Source organism: Colobus angolensis, unplaced genomic scaffold (genome assembly GCF_000951035.1).
Source record: "Colobus angolensis palliatus isolate OR3802 unplaced genomic scaffold, Cang.pa_1.0 Scaffold167, whole genome shotgun sequence".
Classification (NCBI taxonomy): Eukaryota; Metazoa; Chordata; class Mammalia; order Primates; family Cercopithecidae; genus Colobus; species Colobus angolensis.
The window spans coordinates 3,746,412-3,764,766 of NW_012114788.1; the positions used below are offsets into that span (position 1 = coordinate 3,746,412).

At 52.2% G+C, this 18,355-nt stretch overlaps 1 protein-coding gene across 2 annotated transcripts in view; it reads left to right on the plus strand.

Annotated features, from left to right (window-relative positions):
* Positions 1 to 6: 6 nt before the first annotated feature.
* The window catches only part of TMEM132E (transmembrane protein 132E), a 58,513-nt gene continuing 40,164 nt past the window's right edge, over positions 7 to 18,355 (plus strand). For both annotated transcript variants that reach the window (XM_011937676.1, XM_011937677.1), the window contains exon 1: positions 7 to 372. In XM_011937676.1, the coding sequence (XP_011793066.1) occupies positions 306 to 372 (67 nt within the window). In that variant the 5' untranslated portion in view covers positions 7 to 305. The remainder of the gene's footprint in view (positions 373 to 18,355) is intronic.

Sequence of the window (18,355 nt, forward strand, 5' to 3'; positions counted from 1 at the left end):
GGGCTCGGGACTGCACGTGCGGCTCCCCACGCGCCTCGCAGATCCTGCAGGGGGCACCAGCTGGGGGAGGTGGAGGCTCCTCCCGCCCCGAGCTGCGCCCCCACCGGCTCCGAGGGTGTAGCCGCCAGGGCCTGGGACGCCCCCTCCCCGCAAAGTGTCCCCGAATTGCACTCTCTGGCCCCGGAGCTGCATCTGAGACAGCCGGGCGCCACGGCCGCCCTGAGTTGGATGTGACCAAGCCCAGCCTGGGGCCAAGTCGTCGTCGACTGTTGCCCTCTCGGACCCCTCCCGCCCCCGCCTCGGCCATGGCCCCGGGGATGTCGGGCCGCGGCGGCGCCGCCCTGCTCTGCCTCTCGGCGCTGCTCGCCCACGGTAAGAGTCGCGGCGGGGACTCGGGGTGAGGATGCGGCAGGCGCCACTGGAGGGGGCACGGGGAAGAATGGGGAGAAGAGCACCCACACCGCCTGGACTCGCAGCCGCCACTCCGGGTTTGGCGTCTCGGGCTGCAGCTCGAGTTACCGCCAGCCCCCGAGTCCTCCGGCGAGCTCAGCTGAGGGGACCGAGCCCGGCACCAGAAAAGGGTGGGGGGAGGGCGTCGCTCCAGTCCTCTCCGGGTTATAAAGAAGGGTTCAAACCCGAGGGTCTGGGGGCGTGTTCGCCCACGGAAATCTAGAGGGATCCGAGAGATCCTCCCGATCGCGTCCCGGCCTCCCCCCGCCCCAGTCTCCCCCTGCGGTCAGCCAGCCTGGGGGCTGTTGGGATCCGCCGGTATCGCGTCTTTCTCCGCCCCGGGCGCGCAGGCCGGTGCGGGGCCGCGCCGCCCGGCGTTTCGCTTCCTGCGGCGGTCCTCGGGAAGGGAAGTGGACTGACTCCGGGCCGGGCAGCCGCCGCGGCTCGCACGCCCACGGTTCTGTGAGCTGCATCTAAATGGCCGGCTTAGGCGAGCCCGGAGGGCGGGGGTCTGGGCACCGGCACAGGCCGGGGCCGCGGGCGGCGCGCGAAGGGAGCGGGCTCCGCGCTCTCGCATTCTGCAATCTGTTGCGTCTGCTCCCCAGGCTCGCCCCGGGCTCCGCGGTAAAGCGGGTGGGAGAATGAGGGACAGGGGTTGGCGCGCTTTGGCGGTGGGACAGCGGGCATACGGGTGGCGGGCAATGGGTCTTTGAACAGCCCCCAAGAGTGGGAACTCAGACCAGACGGAAGGAGGCTGCAGCGGGCCTTCCGCAAGCTGGAGACGCTCCAGGAGGCGAGGGGCGCAGACCGAGGTGGGAGGGCGACAGCTCTGAGAGGAGAATGAAGAAGCGGGGCCCTCTGCTCCCTCCCAATGTGAAACCAGCAGACGTGGGATACATTTTCTCAACCAGCAAGGCGTGGTGGGGTTGGGGGGTGAGGGTGTTTCGGTGCTCCATGCTGAGGGTTGAGCCTCAGGCAGGATGGAGGGCGCTTAGATGGAGGGGGCAGTGGGCTGTCTGCATTGGTAGAGCGCCCTCGATGTGCTGGGCTCAGCTCTTGCCCAGATCTGCCCAGTCCCTAAGAGCCTGCCCAAGCTCGCCAGGAGTGTGCCCAAGATCTCTAACCAGCGGCCTCTTTCACCCCGACCAAAGCGCATTCTCAAGGTTGAAAGAATAAGAAAAGGAAGGGGCTCTCGGAATCTTAGGGTCCTGGGGCTAGGAGGGGGGAGGGGAGCAGGCGGACCTCCCGCTGTGGGTGGCTTGGTTATTCCTGGCTGAGGTGACTCCAGGGGGGTTGTTGTGCGTTCAGTTCACCAGAGACCGCTAACCTCAGTTCTTTATGGGAGGAATGGGCAGAGCAGCGTGCCAGCAGGGGGACGAGGGTGAGATAGGGGGAAGTGGGAGAATAGCGGGGAACTGGAAATCTCTAGGCTCTGTGTGCAACACTGAGAATGGGGTTGAGGGAGAGGGAGGTGGGCTGCCTGTCTGCTCGCTGGAGCTGCATGGACTGCACTTGTGACCTAGCACTGGCCGGCAGGGAGTTTCCCTGCCCAGTAGGAGGAAGCCCAGAAACCCAGGCCTGAGTCCAGGTGGCTTCTTCCCCTCTTCTTTCATCTTGCTGTCAGAATTCCCTTCCCAAAGCCCGACCACAGCCTCACCTCAAACGCTGTTGATGGGCAGCTCAAACTCTGTCATTAGGGCCCCTCTGCCCACCTTGCTGATCCCTGAGACTGGAATTAAAGATCCCTTTCGCTTCCTCACCTGCCAGAATCCTGCCTTGTTCCTAAGACGCAGTTCCAGCTGGGCCTTAGCGTCCTGGCTGCCTTCCTTTGGTCTTGGCCTTGGCCTCCTTTTTTCCTTAGGCACCAGTGCCCTCTCTGTGCCCCAGTAGCCCTGGATTGGTGGAGGCAGAGCCATGGGCTTATTCCCTGTCTCTCCACACAGCCAGTGCCTAACACAGTGACAGCACACATAAGGACAGAGGGCTTGGCTGCCTGAGCAGAAAGAAGGTATTTGAGGAGGTAGGGTCAGAATCGCCCCACTGAGCAGACGTTTTCCTCCTGACTATGTGGCTCCATTTCCAAGCTCCTTCCCTGAGTCCTGAACTCTCTTCTCCATCCCATGTCTCAGTCTCAGAGAAGGGTGCCAGTCTCCACCCTGTCTCAGAGAAGGGTGCCAGCAGATACTTAAAACTTTGGGGATCCCCCAGATGGGTAAGGCCAGTATGATAGAAATCCCCCCACAATAAAACCCCCTCTCCTCTGGACCGCCCTCCTCCTCCAGGGCTGTCTGACACCCACCTAGCCACCCCTTCCCTCTGTTAAGAATAGGGTACAGGGACTTAGTCTCCCTTTGAGCTGACTCTTGGTTGGGGTTCCTGGGCTTTTCTAAAATACTGGGGGATAGAGGGACAGTTGCAGTTTTCTGTGCCTGGCAGGCAACTGAGGTCACAGGGTTCTGATCACACGGCCAGACTGAGAGCCAAGTAGCCTGGGTTTCACTCTGACTCTGGTGCCACCGGGCAGGGTGACCTTGGGCTGCCTCCCTCACATTCCCCCTTTCCACAGGCAGTATGGTCTCTGGTCTGTCTCTCCCCTTCCCAGTTTCTGCCAGGACTCTTGGACAGAGACCATGTGTGAATGGAGCCCCACTACCTTTTCGGGGCCCAGTTCAGCCCATGAGATAGGCAGAGTGGTGTGTCTGGGCACCTCTATACTGTTCCCAGTCTCCAGGCTTCTTCCAGGGAAAGTCTGTGAAGACCACTTTCTTGTACCTAATCTTTGAGGAGACTCCCAGCCCCATTGTTAGTTCAAATAGGAGTTTGGAGGTCAGCGTGGTGGATAAATCTATTAGAGAGTTGATTATGTCAGCTCCCTACTCAGGAACCATTACTGGCTCCCCACAGCCTCTAGGATCAAGGGCACACTCATTGCCCTGGCCTCCAAAGCCCTTTCTGATCTTGTCCCAATCCACATCTTCACTTCCATGATACTGGCCTCTCGCCATCCTCCATGTGCCCCATGAGGTATTGCTTTTTCTCACTTTCCTGCCTTTCTGCTTTTGCACCCACCAGCCCCTCCATCTGGATTACTCTGCCTCCAGAAATTCTTACTTAACCTTCAAAGCTGAGTTCAAATGTCACCTCCTCCAGGGAGCCTCTCTAGATTACCCCCTAGCTTCTCACCAGCAGTCCCCATGCCCCGATAGAAATAAATGAACTTTTTCCATGACTTCTTTGGTACTTCATGCGACTTTTCTAGCACTTCTTCCTCGTAGGCTGCTGTGTGAGGGGTATACATGGGCATGCTTACCTGTGCAATCCTCCTGATCCCCACGTTCTTGCATTTAGGGCAGGAGCCATGTCTTCCACATGTTTGCATGGCTCTCCAGTGTTTGACACATAGCAGGTGCCCAGAAGAAATGGATGGGGCAGGAGAACAACTCTGCATTGAGGGACCCTCCCAGCATCAGTTGAAAAGGGAGCTCTGGGGTACAGGGTAGAAGAGGGGCAGGGGAGGAGACAGGCAGAGATACCACAAAGAGAGTAAAAGGATGGAGCAGGCCCATGCCATGCGCCTTGAGTGGGCACATACAAGATCCAAGTGTCTCAGGTGACATGCTATATGACATGGTCTCACAGGATACAAATGTAGTGCCCAGGGTCATTCTGAATACATTATCTCAAAACGTGTCCTCACCTCCATGATCCCCAGCCCAGCAACCTTGAGTTTCTCCTGTGGGTTGTGTCCACACACCCCACCCCATCCCTGATCGCCCAAGTCCTGAGCCCTTTTGGAGATGCAGGAGGAACACAGCAGGACAGGGTAAGCATCAGCCCTTGGGAGACCCCCTTACTGCCGGGCGTGAGGGATGATGCTCGTCTCCCCTCTCCCACACCCATCTTTCTTCTGGCCACACACAGCCATATTCACAACACAGCCTTGTTAATGTTTAAGACCAGTAGGTGGGGATGTGTTATAAACTTGGTGGCAGAAAATGAGCTTTATTGGAATCCATTCTGAGAATGGCTGGTGCTTCACTGTGGGGGATAAGGCCACTGTGGAATACCAGAGCTAAACTTGGGTGTCTCCTAGGCCCTTGCCAGGGACCTGTCTGGAACTGATAGACCCTGGACCTGAGATTGGTAGTGAGTGCTGGCGATGCTGCAGAAACTGAAACCCTGAGAGGCACCAATTCCCACCACTGGGGTCTGGCCCGCCTACCTGGGGTAGGGGAGTGTGCATTGGGGGCAGAGTCTTACCTTGTTGCCCTGCACATAATGGTGTCCACAACACTGAAAGAGGAACCGCCAAATTCAGCCTCATGTGGATGAGGAAATGGACACACAGAGAAGGGACTGACCAAGGTCATTTTGCAAGTTTGTTCTGGGATCAGAACAAGCACCAGAGCCCAAATGGGGCTCCTGGCTTGGCTGTCTGCCCCAGACTTCTCAACAGATTCCACCACCTCTACTATCCCCTCTCTTTGCAGCTTCTTCCAATGATGGGCTTCTAGCCTCAAGCCAGCCTCTGGTTGCAAGCAGTCATGATAATCAATCACTAGTAGCATTCATTAATAAACCTTACCAAGTGCTATGAAAGAAATGTGAGGGGTTCCACACCTGATCCCCAGCTCTTTCAGTAGCTCAAAGTCCAGCTGGGGGGAATGAGTCAAAGGTCCAAAGTCTTGAAATTCAAAGCGGTCTGAAATCACACAGTCCTCAGGATATAGGATATCTGGGTTCAAATCCTGGCTTTGTCATCAGTTTGCTGTGTAGCCACACGTATTTCACCCACTTCTCTGGGTCTTGTTTTCCCGCTCTCCCAAATGAGAGGGGGCAGTGCCCTCCAAGCCCCCTTTCAACTCTTTTGTTCTATGATGGAGAAGCCCCTTCTTAACTCCCTCATTTTTCTCTGCCCAAGCCCATACCTCTCTCCCCTGATTCCTGCAGCCGATGCTAACAAGTGGATATGATTCTTCCTCCCCATTTCCTCCCCAGGGTCTTCCTTACTTCTTCCTTGCCCGTGCTCAACACAGAATTTTAATAAGAGATTAATGAACCAGTTGTGTGTGTGTGTGTGTTTTTAGGAACATAAATTTCTTTAAAAATTTTCCTTCTCTGTCTTTTTAAAATGAAAAGAAAAGTAGGCCTTATTATCACCAATTCAGCTGGCTCCAGCAGTCCCCAAGGATTGGACAGGGTATCACAGAGAGCCAACGGTCATCTAGCTACTGCACAGGGTCTCTGGGGGACAAATGGAACCTCCAAAGAAAGGGGGGACTGAGACAAGTGAAGCCATTGTTGCAACAAGTGGGGACAAGCGAGCCATTAGAGTGGTCTCAGCACCCACAGTCTGCGTCCAGGTACCATTATCTCCTTTCTGCTATCTCAGCTAGGATACCTCACCCTTACTTCTAAACCCCTTTCAGCTCTCCACCACCACCACTTCCCACCCACTCTCTGCCATACACACTTCCACCCCAGGCCCTGCTGGCTATCAGACAATCCAGCAAGATGAAGTGGAAAATGGAAGCAGTTACCTAGATAATTCAATGCTTGTTGCATGAATGAATGAGTGCAAGGATGAATAATTCAATGCGAAAAAAAAAAAAAGGAAGTAGAAAAGATAATTGAAGGAAATCTCTTTTTGCCTAAATTATCTAGGACATTACTTGCCCTCAAAAAGTTCTGCTTTTTATCAAACTTTAATCCTTCCTGCTTCATTCTCACCCACACTTTTTTGGCCTATGAGAATGAGCAGCTGGTTATTCTCTTCTCTTACATGACTTTTACTGTCCAGTTCAAACTAATGGCAGTGGGCAGGATGTGTGCTTGCTGGCAGAGTTTCTCAGATTTTCTGTTTCCCTGGGCCTGTCTTTCATGACCACAGGAGTTAGAGAATGAGGTACCCAGTGTTACCAGGATGGATAGGATGACTCTTAAAATGGTCCAGGTTCTCAGCAGTATCTCCATCCAAGAATTTCCAGAACTGAACATCAGACCCCATGGGGCCCTGGCCTTGAGAGAACAGGCAGCTAGGATACCCCACCCTTACATCTAGACCCCTCCCCAGGAATACAGCCCTGGAGCTGGCCAACCCGTAAACAGAATCAGTCACAGTCACACTGAGTGGCAAACTCTCTCTTATTCTGAAGAAGAATAGTGGTGTGGGGGTGGGGGAGTGGGGAAATGGTTCTTGCACTTGGGGAGCACCCAGTACAACAAGGGAGGCACATTCCCATCTTCAAACAGGCCCCAATAAGGTGAGGAAGGCACAGCTCAAGACCTCAGGGGTAGCCTTTGTTCCTTGCATGGTGAGGGTCTGATAGTGAGTGACTGACCACTTTGCCCAGAGATTGAGGACCTCACAACCTTTTCAGCCCTTCCTGGTCTCTCCTTCCCCACCTCAGCCAGCCCCCAGGGTTTTGGGGGAGCCTGGCTCTGGTCCAGACGCCAGTGTATTTTTAGTGGCTTGGTACAGGTGATGCAGCGACCTTGTCATGGTGGAAGAAGGGTGTTGGTGGGAGGCAGGAGCGCAGATGCACACTCATGTGCACACCCACTCAGTCATGGCCACACACTGCTAACCTTGAACATTCTAACACTTCTCCAGTTCAGATCTATGATGACTTTGTCACAGTGGCTGCTCTCTGAACGCAGCACTGTGATCCCCTTTTTAGGCAAGGCAAAGCTGAGGCTCAACAGAGTCCTGGCCACACTGGCTCTTGAAGTCAGGTTTTCTGACCCTGCCTTTAGAGGTCTTCTTGTCATACCTCTCTGTCTTCTGCCAACAGAATCAACACAGATGCAGGCAGCCAGCCATGCGGGCCCATATACCTGAGTGAGTCCTGCCTGGTGCTGTCAGGGCCCACTGACCCTCCAGTTTCCTCTGAGCCTTTGTCTCCCCTTGCCCTCTATGCTTCTTTCAGTCCCTTGAATAAGTCATGCTCTTTTGCATGTCACGGTCTTTGTACATGCTGTTCCCTCTGACCAGAACACTCTTCCACTCCCTTGCCTACTCAGCTTTCAGGGCAGAGCATATCCACCACGTCTTCCTGAAAGCCCATCCCTAATCTAAGAAGAACAACTCATGACAGATTTACCATGGTTTTAAGTCTGCATTGCCCGGCTTCCTGCTGGCTGAAAGCTCAAATGGATCTGGACCGTGTGTGATCTTTTCCCTGCCTCCGTATTCCCAGAGTCTGTCTGGGAGGGGATGTCTGTCAAATGAACCAGTGAACAAACCATTGTGCACATACATGCACATAGAGACATTGTCACTCAACAAGTATTCAGTTAGTGCTTACCATGTGCCAAGCACTGTTCTAGGCACTTGGTTGTAGTCAGTGCACACAAAAAAAATCCCTGCACTCATGGTGGGTATGTTTGTCAGAGGAAGGATGCACAATATACATTCTTATGTATATTGGGGGTGGAGAAGGCAGACAGTAAATAATAAATACATTGAATAAGTGAATTATATATGTTCAAAGGCAATAAGTGGTTTTTATTGTTGTTTTGTTGTTGTTGTTGTTTTTCTGAGACGGAATCTCGCTCTGTCGCCCAGGCTGGAGTACAGTGGCGCCATCTCGGCTCACTACAGCCACTGCCTCCTGGGTTCAAGTGATTCTCCTGCCTCAGCCTCCCGAGTAGCTGAGACTGCAGGCATGCACCACCCCACCTGGCTAATTTTTGTGTTTTTAGTAGAGATGGGGTTTCACCATGTTGGCCAGGCTGGTCTCAAACTCCTGACCTCAGGTGATCCACCCACCTTAGCCTCCCAAAGTGCTCGGATTACAGGCAAGTGCGATTTTTTTTTAAAGACAGGGAAACGGGGTAAGGAGAACTGGAAATTCTGAGGTTGGTGTGTGTGTCAAGGGAGGGATGCCCAGCATTGATACCAATGATCATTTGATAGTACGTCCTTCAGCAAAGACATTAAGGTGAGAGAGAAACTAAGTGAATATCTGAGAGCCTTCGGGGTGGAGCGACCAGCCAGGATAAGAGCCCTAGGGGGAGTGGGCTTGACCAATCAAAGAACAGCAAGGAGGTCAGTGGGGTAGAGCACCTGGATGGACCAGGAGGGAGGGGATGATGGGGCTGGGGGCGCCCTTGCAGGAGCAGTGACTGGCAGGCTGAGGGAAATAGGGAGCTGTCATGATGGAGGCCACATGCCGGCTGTTCTTATCTGCCCAGGGCATTTGGGATCCTAAGCAACCTTCAATTTATTTCGCATGTTTGGATTTTCTTACTAATTACCTACCTTTACAAAAAATCAGTTCAGGGGCAGGGATTACATGTACTTGTTTGGCCTGTCTGATCTTACACCACTGATTTGGGGAGTGTGACAGTGGCAGGTGTGGAGGTCCTTGTGTTCGGGGACTGCAAAGTCAACTTTTTCTGAGTCCCTGAGCACCCCGCAATGGCCCTGGGTTACCTGTTGCTCTGACCTCACTGCCTGTTGCCAGTCTATGTTTGCAAATGCCTTAATTGGTGGTCCCTCCACCCACCACTGGAGCCCTGCCACCTCATGACCGCTGTGGCCCACGACTCCTAGCCAAGGAGGTGACCTGCCCCAGGATGACCACATTGTCCCCTGCCTTGTCCCTCCTGGGGAGAGGCTGGCTTATGGGGTCTTTGTCCAAAAACAAGCAACTATTGAATTGGAATAGGAAAAATGGCCATTTTCTCTGCTGCCAACACATCAGAGAAATGATCTCAATTTTCTGTGGCTGTATTCGGCAGGAGAAAAACTACCATCAGCCAGCCCCGTGCATGAGAGGTCTGAAATGCTGTGGGAGGTTGTGGGGCGAGAAGCAAGGGGACTGGCATGGTGCAGATGACTGGGCTCCCTCCTGGGGCATTGCCAGCCCTCCTGCCTGGGAAATTCGCCCCCACCTCCAGCCACCACTGGCCACGCACCTGCGTCTGAGCAGTTATTGCACTATCTAGTTATTTCAATGGTCACCCGCTATGAGCCACACCCTGTGCTGGACACCAGGAATCGTCCCCGCCGGAGCTGGCTATGGACTCTTCTCTCAGCTTGGTCCCGACACTCATAGCTTTCCTCCTCCACTTTCAACCTTTCCCTATACTCAGCTCTGAAACCAACCTGTCTGCTGTCCTCACTTCCACATCTGCACAGATTGTAATAAAATGCAGAGTCACAGAGATGTTGCAAAGGATACAGAGCATTGCAGAGGAAGAGGGAGAAATCTCCTAACTGTTAGAGGGACCCGGGGAGACTTCATGGAAGAAGTGCCACTTTAGGAGCCCTTGATTAAGTTCAAGAATTCTGCTTCTGAAGACTAATCAGCCGGCATCTACTGTTTGTCTGATACCGTGGGTAAGATAAAAACACAAGGCAAAAATTGTCACTGGCCAGCTAGCACTCAGAGTGTTGGTGGGAGACAGCCAAGCTGCCTGTGAAGAAATAGCAAGATATGGTGATGAGTTCATGGTATGTAATTGGTAACTGTTTACCTGGGTGATCTTTAAAGACCCCTCGGAACTTTGGCCCAATGTTCCATGGAGTGCTGGGGAGCTGTAGAGAGTTATGGAGTGAGGGAGTGACATCATCAAAGCAAGGTTCTCAATAATTACTTGCTCAGGGAACAAGGGGCAGATGGGAGCAATGCTGAAGGAAGTGTTGGCAGCATCTGATCTGGGAGTGGGGGTCTTGGGATGGGAAATTAGCACTAGAAGTCATCCGAGGCGCCACCACATGGCAAAGAGCTCACCATTAGAACCAGAGTGATGCATCTGAGTGTGAGTGCTGACTCTGCCGCTTACCAGCAGCCTGACTTAGGTTTCTACTCCTTGGTTTCCACCTCTGTAAGACTGGATGACAGATTGAAGGTGAGGAGCCCGCAGCACGAAGGCTCAGTACTTGGAAGAGTCTTCATTATTTTAGCAGCCAAGGCCTGGAGAGCAGAAGGGACATGCCTGTGACTTCACAGCCAGTTCTGACTACTTGGGTTACAGGAGCATCTTTATGGGTCCAGTCAGGAGTTCTGAAGAATATGACCAAGTAGGAGAACCTAGAGAGAGAGGGGATCTCCCACACTATTTTTTTTTTTTTTTTTTTTTGGAGGACAGGGTCTCGCTGTGTCACCCAGGCTGGAGTGTAGTAGTGTGATCACAGCTGGCTGCAGACTCAACTTCCTGGGCTCAAGCAATCCTCCCACCTCCACATTCCCAAGCAGTTGGGACTACAGGCACATGCCATCATACCTGGCTAATTTTTAATTTTTTTCTCTCCCTGGGGTCTTGCCATCGTTGCCCAGTCTGGCCTTGAATTCCTAGCCTCAAGTGATACTCTGGCCTTGGCCTCCCAAAGTGTTGGGAGTATAGGCATGAGCCACCACATCCAGGCTTCCTCACTATTTTTAATGGAGAGGAAGCCTCCCTCCTCATTCCTTACCCAACGGTCAGCCAGTGGCTGAAGGAGCGGATCCACACAGGTGTCACTCTCAGCATTTGTTCCCCAGGAAGGCCTGAGGAACCAGTCGTGTCAGAGAATCGTGGTGGGTCTTCAAGTCACACAAATGTAGGTTGAAATGATGTGGGCTGCCTGCCCTGCTGCAGTGTAGCTGAGTGACCAAGGAGCACTGACTGACATCTCCCTGAGCCTCTCCTCCCCCACCTGCAAACTGGGAGTAATACGCTCTCTCAGGCTGGGCTGCCACATGAATGAGATCCCATGGTGTGTTTGGAAGTATCCAGAACAAACGCTATGTGCCTGCTGGAGGGGCTTGGTAAACTGGGGTCTTTCCATCCTTTCTTGCCTAGAGCCAGGCCTTACTGCTGGGAAGCGTGTTTAAGACAGTGCCAGAGACTTCCTGGAGAGCTGTGTTCTGGTGGTGGGTTTTTTTTGTTTTGTTTGGGATCTTTTTTTTTTTTTAACCCTTGATGCCTCTTAGCAACATGCTGCTTGTCTTAAAAACAGCAGTGACCAGCTGCTGGCCCCCTCCCTTCCTCCCTCCCGACTTTCCTTCCCAGGAAAGCAGTCACAGGCATCGTCCCATGTTCCCAGTGCTTCTGTAGCCCAGCCGGGGTGGAGGAGGCATTCCTGGGTCCAGCAGCCGGCCCCCATCACAATACCAAAGTTATACCCAGCTGGCAAGGCCACTGCTTCCTGAAATTTGTATCCTCCCCATAGTGGCCCCTAAGGTGGGTATAAAGTCTGTCTACACACTGCCAGGACAGCACTGCCATCGCCAGATAGCAGGTCTAGGGTTATAGGGAGTTTCTGGCAAGGAATACAGGCCTCCCTAATCTGCAGCCTGAAGGTGTGTGGGGAGAGATACAGGCTTGAACCCTGAAGATCCTGGAGCAGAAGCCTCCTCGTCCACTCCTAGCAGGATGGTCAGGTGACCACAGGCATATTACTCTTTAGTTTCAGTTTCTTTATGTGCAAACAATAAGAAGAAAAACCTACCCATCTTGCAGGGTTGTTGAGGATGGGGCCACTGCAGTTATGCCCTGTCAGTGCTCGCTTAGTAAATGGTTGCCATAATCATTATTTCATAATGGTATCATTGGCATCAAGGAACACTTAGGCGTCACCTCAGACAAACCTGATCCACCCAGAGGGTCCCCCACCTCCCCACATTCCCACCTCTGGTGTTGCTCTTTCCGCTGCTGTTCTGTCAACCAACTGCATACCCTGCGACAAACCCTTCCTCTCAGTGGAATTTTGTTTTCTTGTCTTTGAAATAGAGGTTGCTGAGCAGCATCGGCACTGTCCAATAGAAATATAACACCAGCCACGTGTCTCACTTAATCTTGTCTAGTTATCACATGAGAAAAAGCTAAAAGAAACAGGTGGAATTAATTTTAATAGTGTGTTTTAACCAATATGCCCAAACAATTGTCATTTCAACATGTAATCAGGACCAGGTGTGGTGGCTTATGTCTGTAATCCTAGCACTTTGGGAAGCTGAGGCCAGAGGGTCCCTTGAGACCAGGAGTTTGAGATCACCTTGAGCAACAAAATAAAACCCCATCTCTACATTTTTAAAAAAAAACAAACATTATATTAAAACATTCAAAAATAAAACCCTGTAATCTGTATAAAAGATTATGAATGAGATATTTTGTTCTTTTCTTTTGTATTACATCTTCAAAATCCCTTGTGCATTCTGCCCTTGCCGGCAGCACATCTTCATGCGAATTAGCCACATTTCAGTTACTCCACAGCCACATGTGGTGAGTGGCCACCCAACAGGACAGTACAGGGCTGTATGCTGTCCATGGGCTTATCCATACCCAGTTCTCCTACTGGAGGTATTTTCAGGGCCCCAGAGTCAGTGCTCTGGGACTGATGAACTGAGCCCACTTACCTCCTCCTGTCCTTGGAAATCCCCTGCCTAGCTCAGTGCCTGCGCAGCCCTTCCTCAGCTCTGGCATGATTTGTGCTGGCGATGATGACTCCCATCCATTCAGAGGCAGCAGCTCCCAGGGCCAGGGTAGGCGGCTCCCAGCTGCCTCCCAAGGCCACTTTCCCTTCCCCTCTGCCAGGAGATCCTGTAAACTACAAGTCAAATCATCACCCTTCTGCTCAGAATCACCTCACTGAGAGTGACAGCCAAAGTCCTCACAGCAGCTCACACCGCCAGCATGATCTGTCCCTTTTCCCGACACTACCTCTCTAACCCAGTCTTCCCCTTCACCAGCTCAGCTCCGGTCACGCTGGCTTCTTTTCTGGCCCTGACATGCCAGGCACAGAGCCTCAAGGACGATTCCCCACTCTTACCTCCTACCTCTTCCGGGTCCCTCCCTGGTCACCCTGTATCTAAAGCAGCCCTGTTCACTTTCACTCTGTCCCCTGACCCTGCTCTGTTTCCCTTCACCTAACATATGACATGATTATGTGTCCCATGAACTCCTGAGAGCAGAGGCCATCTCTGTTTTGTTCAGTGCTGTATCCCCAACTGCTGAGGTCTGGCACAGAGGAGATGCTCAATAATGATCTGTGGGATGAATGAATGAACCTGGGAGCCTGCTCCTTCCCACCCGCTCACTCTTTCAAACCAAGGAGTCACTAGGAAGACAGATTGGGTGGCATGATTGGCAGTAACCAGAGAGAAAATATATTCCTTCATTCACTCATTAACACATTCATCTGCCATATCCCAGCTGTGTGGTCTTGGAAATATTGCTTAAATTCTCTGTGGCTCCATTTCCACATTTATAAAATGGGATAATAAGAGTGCCTTTCTCATAGAGTTGCTATAATGAATAAATGAGTTAATGCATGTAAAGTGCTTGGAGCAGCGCCTGGCTTGTAGGAAGTGCTCAAATAGACACTCGCTATTGTTTCATTCAGCACGTGTTTTTTTGTTTGTTTCTTTGTTTGTTTGTTTTGTATTCTAGAGACAGGGTCTTGCTCTGGCATGATTATAGCTCACTGCAGCCTCAAACTCTTGGGCTCAAGCGATCCTTCTACCTCAGCCTCCCGCGTAGTAGCTGGGACTACAGATGCATGCCATCATGCCCAGCTAATTGGTTTCTTGGAGTTTTATTTTTGGAGATGGAATTCTAATGATGCTATCCGAGCTGGTCTCGAGCTTCTGGCTTCAAGTGGTCTGCTCGCCTCAGTTTCCCAAAATGCTGGGGTTACAGGTGTGAGCATGTTTTTGAACACCTACTGCATACCAAGCACTCTGGCAAACACCAGGCAGGCAGAGACGAAGACACAGTGGCTGGCTGATATGAGACAAGGATGCAAATAATTTCAGTGCAGTGTGATTGATGCCAGGGTGCGGGAAGAGCAGGGACTGGCCTACCCAGACTTTGGAGAGGGCCAGATGTGTCTTCCTGTCATTCTGTAGGAACCACTGCCAAAATCTATGTGAATTGGTGAGTTGCGCTCCAGCAGCACCATGGCATAACATTTCATCCAGGGCTTTTCCCATTCAGTCACTGCAGTGTGCTAAACAGAGCACAGCCTAGGAATTAGGGAACCTCAGCTCTGACAGCAACCTGATGGGAGTCACTTTTCTTCCCCAAACTTCAGTCTTCTCACCTGTAAGGTGGTCTATAATGAGAATTCAATGAGCTGATGGATGTAAAGTACCAGCATGTGCCTGGACGCTCAATAAACAGGAGAGATACTCTGATTATCCTCATTATTGGTACCAGTCAATGGGAAGACCTCCTTATAGGATGCCCTGCATACAGCTGGCACTAGATCTGTGCGTGTGGACCTACACTGAGAGCCTGTATGTACTCTGAATTCCTCTCTGGACTGTGGCACAGAGGGCTGCACAATGAGATGTGATCCTTAAAGTCAAAGAAACATGGGATGGGGGCTGGCAGGGAGATTCAGGCCCCTCTCACCTGGAACCATTTCTGTTTTAAAGATGGGAAAACCAAAGTCCAGAGAGGGGAGAGTTACAAAGCCAGGGTAAAGACCCATGTGCCTGACTCCCAGGCCAGTGGGCTCCTTCTTGTGTCTTCTTTGGTTTCACATGAAGGTATTGACAGGGGCAGCAAGGCCAACAATTGCTGAAGGAAGTTGGTTGGTCACAGCTGTGGGTACCCTCACCTCTGGCTTCCCTAGGGACTGTATCTGGGGAGGCGCCCCAGCAGGCCTGGTGTTTACATTGAGTAACCAGATTCCATCTCCAATAATCACATCACAAACAGCATGAAATGTGAACTATGGGGAAGGCTTTGCTAAATGTGCGACTGGTTTTCTTATTTTTCCCTCCATTCCCCTCCCTAGGACCCCAACCCCTCTCTCCCTCTCATGTCTCTCTGTCACACACACACACACACACACACACACACACACGACCTGCATTGCCCAGGCAACCAGTGCAGGCCTTTGATTCCAGCCCAGTGAAGGCCATCTTTAGAAGAGAGATTTCCCGACTGGGGTGTGGGCAAGGGGAATTGGTATTTGAAGATCAGGTTCTTGCTCCTTGAAGTTCACCACTGTTCCCCACCATGACCAAGGAATGTGGAGCCCTTGGCAGTTTAAAAATGGCTAAACATCTTATACCATGTAAGCCTCATCCATGAAATTGGCAATCATGATTCCCATTATATGGATGAGGAAACTGAGGCTTAGAGTACGGAAGGGACCACCAGGTCACAGAGACAGAATTAGCAGAGCAGGACTCTAGCTCAGGAGACTGTCCTCTACTCCCCCTGGGCCCGAATCCTCTAGGCCTCAAGACCATTCCTCTAGCCCCTGGTGTCGTAGAGGATGTGTCACACCCATTCAGCTTAGTCCCAGTGTCATCAAATTTACCCGTGCAAGTGCCCCGTCACAAAAAAGGCACACTGAGGCATGGAATGGCTGACTCATTCCTGGCAGTTGCTTTTCTCCTCATGTGTCTCAGCTCTTGGTCCATAATTTGCTTCCTTTCTCTTGGTCCCTGGCTATTCCCAAGGGGTCTCCCAGCCCTGATGTGTGGGACAGAACTCTGCAACTCCTCCTCAGAATCCAGATTCTCCTCCACATCTCTGCAAAGTCGATCAGCATAAAACCATCCCTGGGCTTTGCCTTTAAAAGTCTTCATCTTTTCTGTTCTCCCTAAACGGCCCCTAAATGATTTCTGTAAATTGCTCTAAGTAGCTCAAAAAAAAAAAAAAAGGAAGAAAGAAATAATAATAACTCAGCGACTGACTGCCTGACCGGAATGTCGATGGCTCTCCTCCTGCCTGGCTGCACCTCCCAGCTCCTTCCCACTGAGCATCCAGACACTCAGCCCCTCTGCTCCAAAGCTAGGAAGGGGGAGCTATGCCTCAGCCTGAGCCCTGCCTCCTCCCTCAGGCAGGAGGCTGCCCAAATCAGAGCTGCAGCCACCATATCAGACAGGGAGCTCCTCAGGACAGCAGTATCCTCCCCTTCCCTTCCCCTGCCACCACCAGACTGGGGACTCTCCTAGGGGAGACCTGCACCTCCCTCATCAGTCTGGGGACTCCTCCAACTACCTCCTTCTCAGACTAGGGGCTTCCCCATAAGAGGCTGTGCCTGCCCTGTCAGACAGGGGATTCCCTCGGGGCAGGGCTCCAGAGGCACTCAGAAGCCCCTGTGAGTCTAACTTTCTGCATCTAGCTCCTTTATAGAGCCTCATTTTTTTTTTACCCCAGGTTAGAAATCTAGGTCCTGATTCCTAGGAAAACAGATCCTAGGATCATTTTCATTGATTCAGTCAACTATTCATTGATTCATTCCATTCTACAAAGGTTTCCTGAACACCTACTGTGTGCCAGACACTGACTGGATATGTGTCCTTCTACAGATATGGTTCCTTTGAGGAGATCCTGTGGCCAGATACCCCAGGCATGGTTCTTCTTGGGGTAGGGCATCCAGCCCGAGGCAGGCACTGTGGTAGCCGCCCCCATGGAGGTGAACCCAGCCTTTTTTCAGTGTGGGCCAGGGAGCAGAGGCCAGAGGTAGGAGGGCCCTACCAGTTCTGGCCTGGCCCTCCAGGCCAGGTGCCTCCCATGAGCCTCTGGCCTGGCCCACCTTTCCATCCATAATCTCCACTCACGCTCTCCTCCACACTTCCTGCCCATGCAGCTCTGCCATCTCCTGGCCACTGGGGGCTCAGTCCTGCCCAGAGACCTCAGTCCTAGCAGCTCAGCCCCTAAAGTGATGGTGTGGCCTTGAGCAAGTCCCTTCCCTCCCACTGGGCCTCAGTTTCCCTGTCTGAGACGTGACAGAATTGGACTAAATCAGTGATTTTCTAAAACGTTTCTAGCCAGTAAAGTATCTATGTAATAGATAATGCATTACAATATATAATATACATTACATATAATACATGAATTATATATAATGCACATATGATACCTGTAAAAGCAGAACTACTGGTTGAAGGGAGAGTGGAGGTACCTCCCTAAGGTCTCATCTGTCCCACTTTCCCCTGTCACCCCATGGAAGGCCTTGAGACACCCCCAGAGAGCGCTGCTGGCAAGTCGTTGGTGAACTTGATCCCTTCCTAAGGCCACTTCCACTGTGCCTTGGTGAGAGGGCTCTGGGTGGTGCTATTGAGCCCATCTGGTGATGGGACAGTGAGGGAGACATGCCACAGTGCGGGAGACAGTCCTGTCAGAGAGTCCCATCACCTGTCTGCCCCCTGATTCCCTGGGACCCCACTCTGCTTTCTAGCGGGGGTGAAGCCCAGGAGAAGGATTGGCTCTTGCTGGGTATCCAGCACCCTCTACGACTGGAATGAGTCCAGCCCCTCATTAGAAATGCAGGCCCCAGGGAAGCTTAGCAGGCAGAGGCGGGGCCTCCCCAGGACAGCCCTGCCCGCCCCTAACAGAAGGCAGGATTGTTCCAGATGAGATAAAGCCCCTTTGTCATCCTCCCTGCACTCCCTTCGATGTGCAGAAGGTGGAAGGAGGAGAACAAACATAGACACAGCCCTCTGCTTCCTCTCTGATGTAATTGGAACCCAATTAAGTGAGTAATTGTTACAAATGTTGAAATTACCTTCCACCAACTTGGAGATGTGAGCCTGCTCTCAGCAGGAGCCTTTGAGACCCAGGCTGGGACCTGGCCCTGGCCTAGCAGTTTTGGTTTCCCTTGGATGGGGAGGTGTTGAACTACAGCACTCTTGATTGTCCTGCCAGAAGAGATGCTGGGCGATCCAGTCCAGCCCCTGGCTGCTGCAGACCCTGGCCCCCAGCCTCAGATATTCATTCAGCTAACCTTTATTTACACTTCCAGAGCTCACAGACACTTGCTCATAGGAGCTGACCTGAGTCCAGGCGCATGAAAATAAGTAGCATGGTCGAGGCATAGACAGGGGCCCCAAGGAGAAACAGAGAGGTAGGGCCCCAACTGGAACACTGCAAACCTTAGGCAAAACCTTGCAAGGTGGGTGGGAGTGAGGTTCCTGGTTCTGTCCAGAGTGGGTGTCTTCAGAAGAAACTGAGG